General features: G+C 39.4%; 1 protein-coding gene and 1 non-coding gene across 3 annotated transcripts in view; both read left to right on the plus strand.

The window, feature by feature from the left end:
• Positions 1–12,078, plus strand: part of SLC2A2 (solute carrier family 2 member 2) — a 29,589-nt gene that overhangs the window by 3,872 nt on the left and 13,639 nt on the right. Inside the window, exons 2-3 of one of the 2 annotated variants that reach the window (XM_030856956.2) lie at positions 3,735–3,827; positions 7,923–8,185. In XM_030856956.2, the coding sequence (XP_030712816.1) occupies positions 3,735–3,827; positions 7,923–8,185 (356 nt within the window). Of the gene's footprint in view, positions 1–3,734; positions 3,828–7,922; positions 8,186–12,078 lie in introns of those variants that run through there. The other variant, XM_030856960.2, reaches the window with a different exon arrangement.
• TRNAG-GCC (transfer RNA glycine (anticodon GCC)) lies at positions 10,124–10,196 on the plus strand. The gene has a single exon. It is a non-coding gene; the product is annotated as a tRNA-Gly (tRNA).

The raw sequence follows: 12,078 nt of genomic DNA on the forward strand, positions 1-12,078 counted from the left end.
GACGCGCAGGCTCAGCGGCCTAAGACACCAAGTGCTGGGAGACTCTGCCACGGAAGAAAAGGAGATGCAGGGATGAAACTGGGCAAGTATGTCGTAGCCCTGGGCTTGGTGTTGGGTAGGACCTGAGGTTCTTCGTCAGCTGAGCTACAGATGAGCAGTTGAGTAGCCTTTGTTTGCCCTTTTTGATTTTCATCAGAAACCTCACAAAAGTTTTTTATTTTATTTTATTTTTTTTTGCGGTACGTGGGCCTCTCACTGTTGTGGCCTCTCCCGTTGTGGAGCACAGGCTCCGGACACGCAGGCTCAGCAGCCGTGCCCGGATCGGGGCATGAACCCGTGTCCCCTGAATCGGCAGGCAGACTCTCAACCACTGCGCCACCAGGGAAGCCCTCACAAAAGCTTTTTATGGGTGTGTGAGGAAGGAGGGGATTTGTGCGGTGAGTGGTGGGAAAATGGAAAATGCACTTGGAACTGGTCATTGTTTGCTGATTTGCTTCAGCATCACAATCGGCAAATCCTATAAATACGTGCACTCTTAGTTTCTTTTTTTTCAATTTAGAAAGATTAGGATCCTAGAGTTTCAGACCTGTTTGGCTTGTGAATGTTTGTTTCTGATCAATGAGAAATGCAAAATAACCAAGTAATTAAAAGCATAAGTTCTGGATCCAAATCATTATTCTATCAATACAAGTTACTGGCTGTAAGACTTTAACTAGTCTAGTTATCTATAAAATAGGGATACTAATGGTACTGTCATGAGGAGTGTGGTTGGCAGAATAATGGTCCTCAAAAGATGTCCACGGGACTTCCCTGGTGGTCCAGTGGGTAAGACTCTGTGCTCCCAATGCAGGGGCCGGGGTTCGATCCCTGGTCAGGGAACAAGATCCTGCATGCATGCTGCAACTAAGAGTTAGCATGCTGCAACTAAAAGATCCCGCATGCCACAACAAAGATCCTGGGTGCCACGACTAAGACCCAGCGCAGCCAAAATAAATAAATAAATTAAATAAATAAAAAAAAAAGCTGTCCACAACCTTGTCCCCAGAACCTGTGAATATGTTACCTCACATAGTAAAAAGGGCTTTACAAACGCCATTACCGTTATGGACCTTGAGATAGGGAGATTCCGGCTATGAAGATGGAGGAAGGGCATGACTAATCAAGGAATGCTGTAAAGCTGGGAATGGCCCTTGCTTTACAGCTAGCACAGACCCTGGTCCTTCAACCACAAGGAACTAAATTCTATCATCAGCCCAAATTTTCCCCTACATCCTCCAGAAAGGAACACAGCTTGCCAACACTTTAATTTTAGTCTGATGAGACTAGTGTCAGACTTCTGACCTACAAAAACTGTAAAATAATAAATTTGTGTTATTTAAGCCACTGCTTTGTTTGGTTATTTGTAATAGCAACAAGAGAAAACTATTACAGGTAAATGACAATACGCATACAGCCATGAATGGCATGCGGTAGGCAAAATAATCAGTATTAGGCATTGAAGCTCTGTTTGCATTGCATCTAACATCAAGATTGTCCAGGCTGTAGTAATGGAGATTATCAAGAAGGGGGTTAAAGCCTGCTTAAGGCGCTTCTTGGTCCCCTCATTACTAATGATGCTATCTGTAAATGAAATTCTCTGTCCTTGGAAACAGCTTAAAGGGAAAAAGGATTCAAGGAGAAATCACCAACCAAGTGAATGGAACCTCATCTTAGCTTTGGCTGCCTGAGCCACTGCGTTTTAGATGTCTCCAGTTCCATTTCAGAGGATAATTCAAAGTCTCTGGTAATCCCACACACCATAACCATACCATGTGTGTGTATTTGTGTGTGCAAGCACTCACACATGTGCACTTTTTACATATATTTTATTTATAATTATTTTACTATTGATTATTAATAAATAACTATATGTATATATGATTTATATCTAATAAATACAAATGTGAATTATATAATTATATGATATATAAGATATTATATATATGCTTCATAGTTATATGATATTATATGGTTCTTTGGAGATATATATATATCATATTAGCATGTAATTTGGGTCAGCTTTGATGTCTTGTCTTTCAGGGAACAAAGTTACTGGGAGGGAAAGTCTATATAGGGGCCACCTGCAATTAATTCTGAATTAGTAGAAAGAGAGGGAATATACAGATTCCCAATCATCACCCCAGAGATTCCAATCCACTAGTAGATCCGAGGTGAGCCCCAGGAAGCTACACATGTAATAAGCTCTTCAAGTAAAGTCTGGTTTTAGGACCACTAGACAGTAACTTCAAGGGCTCTCAGGGTGGTACTGTGATAATACTTTGTTGATGATGACACTGTGAAATTTCTGATCTCCAGAAATTTAATTGGGGAATAAGGAGGTCTGGTTAATTAGCTATTCTTCATGCTGGAGTAGGGGGATTTACAATTATTTGCCAATTGAGAGAAAAACTGAAGACTAAATAGGGAAAGTGGCTTGGGTCACATACCCACTAAGTATCAGAGCGGGAATTAACGCTGTGTTGATATGACTCATTAATTCATTCAACAAAGTTCCTACTATATCTCATGTCATTTACTTTAAAATTTCAAATTACATAATTATACATGAAATATTTTCCTTACAAAATGTATAATAATATAAATGAAAGAAAAATACTCTTTTACCCCACCTCTCCAATCTCACATTCCTCCTCAAAGGTCAGCCTTTTGGTGTTTGTTCTTCAAGAAAATATTCTATGAGTTACATAAAACACACACACATCAAATAACACTTAGGTTTAAGTCTTTTTTTTTTTTTTTAGGTTTAAGTCTTTTTAAAAAAATAATGAGATTTCACAGTTTCCTTTGTCACTTAAAAAGTCAGTATATAACAATCACATTATTCTAACTGCTGCATAATGTGTTGTAGGTACCATGATGTATTTGAATCTATTTGGCCATTCCGTTGAATGACATTTAGGTTCTTCCCACACTTCTTGCTATAACATGCACAAAAATGCATCAGATATCCTTACATGTGACTCTCTATGCATGATCTGATCTCTCTAAGATGGTCAGACATGTAATTGTAAGTTGAAAGAGATGGATGCTCTGCCACTTTCTACAGTTTTTTGTAGCTGCATGAAGTTCGGGAGAAAATAATATCCCTTAATTCACAACTCTAGGTTCAACAAGTTGCAGATCCTGAAAAGTATTTTACCTAGATGTTGATGTGGATTGTGATGCCTCTTAGATGAGTTGTGAGGTGTTTCTGAATCATGGCAATGTCCAGGAGAACTCCCTATCTCTTTGTTACTGGTGTCTTATTTGACTTTTCAATGATTTTTAAAATTTTATTTTAAAACTGTTTTTAAAAAACAAAACAACAAAAAAAAAAACAAACTGTTTTTATCTTGGCAGTGTCCTCTAGTCAGCAGCAATTCTAGTTCACAGTCCTGATTTTGAAGCTTAAAAGAATATACACACACATATATATATATGGAAAAGGATGTCTGGTTCCTCCCCTGGACGAAGCTGTCCCAGATTTTTGCTGCTTTAGCAGTGTAGGGGAAATGAAAGGTGCCCACAGTCCCATATGAATGAGCCCTGCCAGGAGCATAGGGCACACAATGAATGAGTATCAAGGTGCAAGAACCAGCCAGTGGAGCCTGTCAGAAGTCCAAGCTGCAGAGCGATGGGGCGATGGTAACTGGAATTGCCTGGTGTTTCCCAACCCTGTGTTTCATTCCCCACAGGTCACCAGGACCTTGGTTTTTACTGTCTTCACTGCCGTGCTGGGTTCCTTCCAGTTTGGATATGACATTGGCGTGATCAATGCACCTCAACAGGCAAGTGAAACATGCCCAAGTTCTCTTTTTGGTAATTTCTATCAGTGACAGAAAGGTATCTGCTCCACATCCAGAGAGATAAGGTGTGTCCACACAGAGAACACGGGATAATCCTGGTCTTCTGTCAGGTTCCACATGTGTGGTTCCAAGGCTGATAACTTGGCCTTGACTCCTCACTTTAAAACCCTCACAGAAAAAGAAAGAGTAATAAATAATCCTTGATCTCTGATTCAGCTATTCGCTGAGCTCACAGAAAACTCCAGCTAGAATACCACGTGCCTAAGGATTTTTTTTAAAAAAATTTAAGAGCTGATTGAAGCATACATTCAGAGCTTCCAGACGCACAGATGAAAATGCCAGGGAATAAGAGGAAACAATGGAAGGATAAGGTTGTTTCAGTGCACAAACATGTATTGAGCACCAACTCACTGTGCGTCAGGCACTAACATATGCTCTCCCCCATTTGACTCACACAACAACCTTATTATGCCCATTTCTTGTCCAGATTAAAACATTTTGGAACCCTGCGGGGGTGGGGGGTAGGCAGGGGAGGGGATGGAATTGGATGAAGGAGGTCAAAGGTACAAACTTCCAGGTATAGGATAAATAAGCACTAGGGATGTAAGGTACAACAGGGTAAATATAATTAACACTGCTGTATGTTATATATGAAAGGTTTTGAGACAGTGAATCCTGAGTTCTCATCACAAGAAAAAAAAAACGACAAGCAAACAAAAAACACTTAGGAGCCCTAAGACTAACAAGATTCTAGTCCTTCCCCCTACTCCTGTGTCCCATAGGTGATCCAAAGTAAAATAATACAAAACCTTTAAATAATAGTCAACAAGGCCAACAAAGTTTGGGTTTTCTCCATGTTGACTATCTGAATGGGTATTTTTTTAAAATATTGAATAATTTCTGTCATTTTCTCATTTACTTTGTGCATCCCTACTCTGGTTTCCAGTGAATAGACAGGAGAAGGATGTCATTTTTCTCAGATCCCACAGCCTGTAAGTGGGGAAACCAGGACTTCGTTCCCTCTGCTCTGAATCAGACTGTCAGGTCGTTTAGGGTGGGATTGACGTCTTATTCTTCTTCCTAGCACCAGTGCCAAGCACAATGATTGATGTAAACAAAAAAGCGTTTAGTGAATGAAGAAGAGAGAGAGAAAGAGACAGAGAGAGAGAGAGAAGAGAAGCTAGGGGAAGGGGTGACATAAGGTGATGGTACAAGCATTTGTTCGGTGCCTTCTATGAATCCATCATATTTCATCTGCTTCTCTTATGACACTGGACTCCAAGGAAAATGTAAGAGACTACAGGGTGTGAACGTGTGAAATGTGTACTTGCCACAGTCCATCTGCTGAAAAGCGTTGCTCCTTGAACTAAAAGATGTGCTCTGGTTAGGTACCACATAGCATCATGAGTGTGGCCCTTGCCAAGGCTGAGAGACTTAGGGAATAACTCTGGGGGCCACACTATTTTTTCTGTGGGTGATGACAACACATGCTAATTTAACAGGATTCTTGAAATTTGGAATTGGTAGAACCTTTTCTCTTCTTGTGGGAGAAGTTTTCAAATCCTTATTTAAAGCATCCTCTTCAGTCTTGGAGGGAAAATTAATCTAAGGTTTCCCCTCCTCCAATCCAAGTCCTAGAGCCAAACCTAAACACAGAGATCCCCCACCGGCATCCGGCTTAGTGCCCTCTCTATAACCCCTTCCTTCTGTATGGAAAGAGCTGCTTAAACACTATTACGTAAGAAGAGTCATTCAGGCCCATTTGTTTTTATTAGCAGAATGACATTTGGAATTGTTTTAGGGTATTTTAAAGTCACACTTTTTTTACGAATATGAAAACTATGCATGCCTGTTGCAGAAAATTTTAGAAGAAAAAAATTCATGATTATTCATGTAGAGCAAACTGCTGAGAACATTTGGGATATTTCCTTTCAGCCTTTCTTCTGTGTATATTATCCATATAGAGTGGCCTTCCATGAGGTAAATGTCTGGATCAGACTTCTTTTATTGTAAGAGGATATCATTCTCTCCTTCATCCGCTGATTTTACCACATAGGACTTTGCCCAGGACTGGCAACCTAGGGCAGCTGCATTCCAGGTCCTTGTCAGAGGTCCTCCCAGCTCATTGCTGCTGAATAGTGACCGACTCATCCAGAGGAATGACACAGACGGAAGAGAGCCTGAAGGATGTGCCTTTACTCGATTATACTTTTGTTTGATCTTTACCTCTACTGAAACACATTATAAAATATGGCACTGTGAAATCTAGTTTTGAAATTGTTTATTCTGTTACATACTGAACTCTGTGAGGACCCGTACAAGAAACTTCCTTCAGGTCTCAATACCTTCTCAGGTACTACTGAGTTGTTTTTGATCTTCAGAATTCACCAGTATATATGACTGTTTTCCTCTCTCTTCACTGGCTGCTAGGAAGCTTATTAATAAATTTAGAGCTCACCTAAAGCAAGGATACAGCACCTAGTGTTTGAATTTGTATACCAACTTTATTTTGGGCCTCATCTTTCCCAATCTTTATTCTTATACCTACTTTTATGTTTCTATTAAAATATTTACAGAAGCCAATTAAAATCCTGCTATGCAGGGGTAACAGTGGAGTGAAAATATATCTTTTCAACCTGCAGGATATTTTCAATTTGGATAGTTGCCAACCTTTAAAACTTGAAGAATTTTACATAAAAATCCAGATTTCTGGCTTCTCGTTAAAAATTAAAGGTCATAAATAGACATTTCTCCAAAGAAGATAGACAGATTGCCAAGAAATACATGAAAGGATGCTCAACATCACTAATCATTAGAGAAATGCAAATCAAAACTACAGTGAGGTATCACCTCACACCGGTCAGAATGGCCATCATCAAAAAATCTACAAACAATAAATGCTGGAGAGGGTGTGGAGAAAAGGGAACTCTCTTGCACTGTTGGTGGAAATGTAAATTGATACAGCCACTATGGAGAACAGTATGGAGGGTCCTTAAAAAACTAAAAATAGAACTACCATATGACCCAGCAATCCCACTACTGGGCATATACCCTGAGAAAACCATAATTCAAAAAGATACATGTACCACAATGTTCACTGCAGCACTATTTACAATAGCCAGGACATGGAAGCAACCTAAGTGTCCATCAACAGATGAATGGATAAAGAAGATGTGGCACATATATACAATGGAATATTACTCAGCCATAAAAAGAAATAAAGTTGAACTATTTGTACTGAGGTGGATGGACCTAGAGTCTGTCATACAAAGTGAAGTAAGTCAGAAAGTGAAAAACAATACCGTATGCTAACGCATATATATGGAATCTAAAAAAAAAAAAAAAAAAAAAAAAGGTTCTGGTGAACCTAGGGGCAGGACAGGAATAAAGACACAGAACTACTAGAGAATGGACTTGAGGATACGGGGAGCGGGAAGGGTAAGCTGGGACAAAGTGAGAGAGTGGCATGTACATATACACTATCAAATGTAAAATAGATAGCTAGTGGGAAGCAGCCACATAGCACAGGGAGATCAGCTCCGTGCTTTGTGACCACCTAGAGGGGTGGGATAGGGAGGGTGGGAGGGAGGCGCAAGAGGGAGGGGATACGGGGATATATGTATACATATAGCTGATTCACTTTGTTATACAGCAGAAACTAACACAACATTGTAAAGCAATTATACTCCAACAAAGATGTTAAAAAAAAAATTAAAGGTCATGCAACACTAGTCTCACATTGCAACTTCCTCCTTCAGATGGGACAAATAAATTCTGCCAACTCACTATTACATTCTCCAAATTACAGACAGCATTTCAGTCCTCTAGTCATCAAGATCCTTCTTGCCTCCTTCACTTGTTTGTTCCTGTCTGGTTCCTGTTGGCACTGGAATTTGTGACCTCTGTTTTATAGGATATGGTCAACTGAGACAACTATATGCGTTAGTATGTGCATAACACACATAATTGAGATAATCCTGTTTAAACACCTAACAAATATTTTAAAGGAAAAACAAACAAAAAATATACAGAATGTTTGAAATATTGGAGCTATTTTTCTTTATTTTATCTCCTTAGGTAATAATAACCCATTATAGACATGTTTTGGGTGTTCCGCTTGATGACCGAAAAGCTATCAACAGCTATGCTATCAACAGTACAGAGGACCTACCCACAAGCCAATTCCTAGGGGTCCCAACACCAACCCCTTGGGCTGAGGAAGAGCCTGTGGCATCTGCTAGCCTCATCACCATGTTCTGGTCCCTGTCTGTGTCCAGCTTTCCAGTTGGTGGAATGATTGCCTCATTCTTTGGTGGGTTGCTTGGAGACCAGCTTGGAAGGTAGGCAAATTTCATAAACAAGCAGAAACACAGAAACTTCAGTATTTTGGGTGTCATAATTTGTTTAGAAAGAAATCATCTTTCCTTGTGTGGAATAGTTTCAGAGTTGTTTTTTCAACTCACGACCCTATGAGTTAGGTTGGTATTGGACCAAATAATGGAAAAATCTGTTGCAACCATTGGCTTAATAGTGGAGGCATTTGCAGCAAAAGTGAGTTTGGTGTGTATTTCTAGATAATCACTCTGATTCTCTGACTTTGTAACTTGTAAAACATATTGAGAAACCACCGCACAAATGGTTTACTCAGGAACTCAGTGGGGAGTCAAGCGTGGAATTTTTAACCTGGGAGTCGATTGCTGGCTTCATCAAATTGCTCCATTTCTCAGACATCCAGGTTTTCATTTTCAGATTAGAATTTGACATTTGGATCAGTCAGGTCCTAAGGTCCAGTCAATATCCCCCGCTCCCAGTTGCCCAATATACTTGGCGTGGGGTTTCTAGCTGCTGCTCCTTTTATCTCAAAGCCCCAACAAAGGGCTGAAGCAAGTGGTGTCTCCATTTCTCTACTCTGGTTTCTATTATGTGTTTTGGATTAAAAACATCAGTGGAACTCCTTTACACTCAAATTTCATTTAGTCATGTGATGTACTAAAGCTCTTGGATCCCCCCCACCCCCACAGAGAGGAAGTAAAACAGAAAATAAAACGGTTATTTCTTTAGATTTATTTTCTGCTCTTTGCCTCCATCTTTTATCACTTTTTATCTCATGATAAAAACATGCAAATATGGAAAATTTAGAAAATGCAAAACCTTTAAAGTTCTAAATGATATAGGCAACTATCTTAGTAATACTGGATTACAATTCGTTTAACTATTTTTTAAAATATTTATTTATTGTATTTATTTATTTTCCTTTTTTTTGGCTGCGTTGGGTCTTAGTTGCGGCACACAGGATCTTTGTTGAGGCATGTAGGATCTTTTTTGTTACGGCACGCAATCTGCTCAGGTTTCTCTCTAGTTGTGGCGTGCGGCTTTTCTCTCTCTCATTGAGGTGCGCGAGCTCAGTAGTTGTGGCGCGTGGGCTTAGTTGCCCTGCAGCACGTGGGATCTTAGTTTCCCGACCAGGGATCTAACCCACGTCCCCTGTATTGGAAGGTGGATTCTTTACCACTGGACCACCAGGGAAGTCCCTCATTTAATTAGTAAAATCCCTACTTTTTGTTTTCTTGGCCACGCCACATGGCATGCAGGAATCTTAATTCCCTGACCGGGGGTCGAACCCGCACCTCCTGCAGTGGAAGTGCAGAGTCTTAACCACCGGACCACCAGAGAAGTCCTAAAATTCCTACTTTAAATTATAGTTTTCCCTCTTTGGTTATTAAATTCTGATAAGTTCTTCCTCTTGTACTGGAGCTTTTATATAGTAAGACTGTAAGAATTTCTCTTAAGTAATGGGTAGCATGGTAATGCAAGTTTTATTCTTACTCTTATTTGAGAGGGACTTCCTCTACCATAAAAGAAAATGGTCAGTTCTTCAAATTGTTATCAACTTACTGGTGCTTAGCTGATCTTTAAATCAGTATCCATAAATTATGCAGGTCATTAACTGGCTTTAATTATTTAAAAAATTGAAAAATCATTTCAATTTGCACCAAGTTGGTTTAAGCAATAGTTGGAAATTTTTCTAGATTAATTATGTCTAAAATAAATAAAATTAAGCAAAGCTAAGTTAAATTTTTAAATATGGATAGACCAACTCTTTTAGCAGCTTTTGACGTTTTATACTTCTTCTCATCACTGAGGAAAAAATTTAAGCCCTTGTCCCTCATTTAGAGAAGAGATTCTAACAATCCAGTGACTTACTCTAAAACATTTAATTAGTGTCCTGGTGATGGAATCAGGATGCTTGTCTTCTCAAGTCTTAGGATTTAGGGGCGTCCCTGGTGGTCCAGTGGGTAAGACTCTGTGCTGCCAAAGCAGAGGGTCCAGGTTCAATCCCTGGTCGGGGAACTAGATCCCACATGCATGCCACAACTAAGAGCCTGAATGCCTCAACTACAGATCCCTCATGCCGCAACTAAAACATGCCACAACGAAGATCCTGCAGGCTGCAACTAAGATGAAGCGCAGCCAAAAACAAAAACAAAGGTCTTAGGATTTAGCATCAACAATGTCAAACGACCAAAACAATGTCAAATGACCATTTATCAAATTATTTATTGTGAACTAAAAGTGAGGCTTCCTCCAACTCTCAGTAGAAAAATGATCCTCCTTGAAAATAGCCCTAAAACTAATCATTTTAACTTCAAAATTAAGACAAAATAGTTCAGTCTCTCTCACAAAACTATTTTTCTAGGGAGATTCACTGAGAACTAACATGATGGTCCTTATTGCCAGGGTCATTGTTTTACTAGTTAAAAGGAAATAAAAGTGTACTTTTCCGTTACTGCTTTGAAAAACATCTTTCCTTGTAATTGTGTTAATAGTCAATAGATGTCTATAGCCACTATTTTATAGATTTGAGTTCTCAAAGTGAAATTTTACTTAAAATTTAAGTACCAGGGTAAGGTAGGGGAGACCATGATCTGGGCAATCCACACTACCATGAGTGAAGGAAGGTATACACAGCTTGCCTTTGAATATGTTCTTTCTTTTGTATCAAAAATGGAACTCACCAAAATAAAGCATTAACCTTTGGTTTCACACAGATCAAATCCCAGCTCTGTCACTTAATAGCTATGTGAAAAATGAGCAAGTTACCTCAGTTCTCTAAGATGTTTCCCTCCATCTGCAATGTGGGGAAAAAAATACCTCCCTCGTGGCATTATTGTAAGGATTAAATTAAAATGAATATAAAAGGTTTAGTACACTGCCTGGCACAAAGTGAGCAGGCAGCAAGTGTAGATGATGATGATGATGAAGAAGCCTATGCCTACAGAAGTATTTAGAGCAAGATTTAAAGAAATATACTTAGACATATATTTCTTTCTCCCTGATTCAACCATTTCGTGTATTTTTAGATTATTTATTCTTGGCCATTTCTCACATCTGAGCAGAAGTTAAAATCCTTTAAGGTGTATAGAGTGCTCCAGCATCCACTGGTGGTAAGGAAGAGGGACTTTAGAACAATCCGGCATCAAAAATACTTTCAGGCTATCTATCTCTTTTACGACTTTTTATCTTTTCCCCGCCTAATGGAATATACTATTAGCTAGCTAGTAACAGTTTCCTAGGGTAAGTTATTGAATTTGCCTGCCCTCTGTCCCTGTGTAGAGAAAAAGCACTTCACAGAAGAACACCCCTGTCTTTTTCTACTATGCAGTTCTGAAGCTGGTCAGCTCTAAAGCACTCTATTTACCTGTCTTTGGGTAGTTGATAACTTGCATATACTAGCTTGCCGTTACTGCTCTAATGAATTACTACAAACTTAATGGCTTAAAACAACACAAATTTGTTTTCTTACCGTTTTGGAGACCCAAATTCAGTTTCAGTTGGCTGAAGTCACAGTGTCAGCGGGGCTCATTCTTTCTGGAGGCTCTGAGGAAGAGTCCATTTCCTTTCCGTTTCCCAGCTTCTGGTGGCCACTTCTGTTCCTTGGCTTGTGGCCCCTTCCTCCATCTTCAGAGCACATCACTACAAGCTTTATTTCTTTCATCACATCACCTTCTCTTCTGCCTTCCTAGTATAAGGATAGTCGTGATTACATCATTGGGCCCGACTGGATAATCTCTTCAATTCAAAATCCTTAATTTAACCAATCTGCAAAATCCCTTTGCCATATAAAGTAACATATTCCCAGGGTCTGAAGATTAGGGTGTGGACCCTTGTGGGGTATTATCCAGCCCATCACATGGTTTTTTGGGCAATCATTGTAGTATGAGATTATATAGTT

This window comes from Globicephala melas, chromosome 4 (genome assembly GCF_963455315.2).
Source record: "Globicephala melas chromosome 4, mGloMel1.2, whole genome shotgun sequence".
Lineage (NCBI taxonomy): Eukaryota > Metazoa > Chordata > Mammalia > Artiodactyla > Delphinidae > Globicephala > Globicephala melas.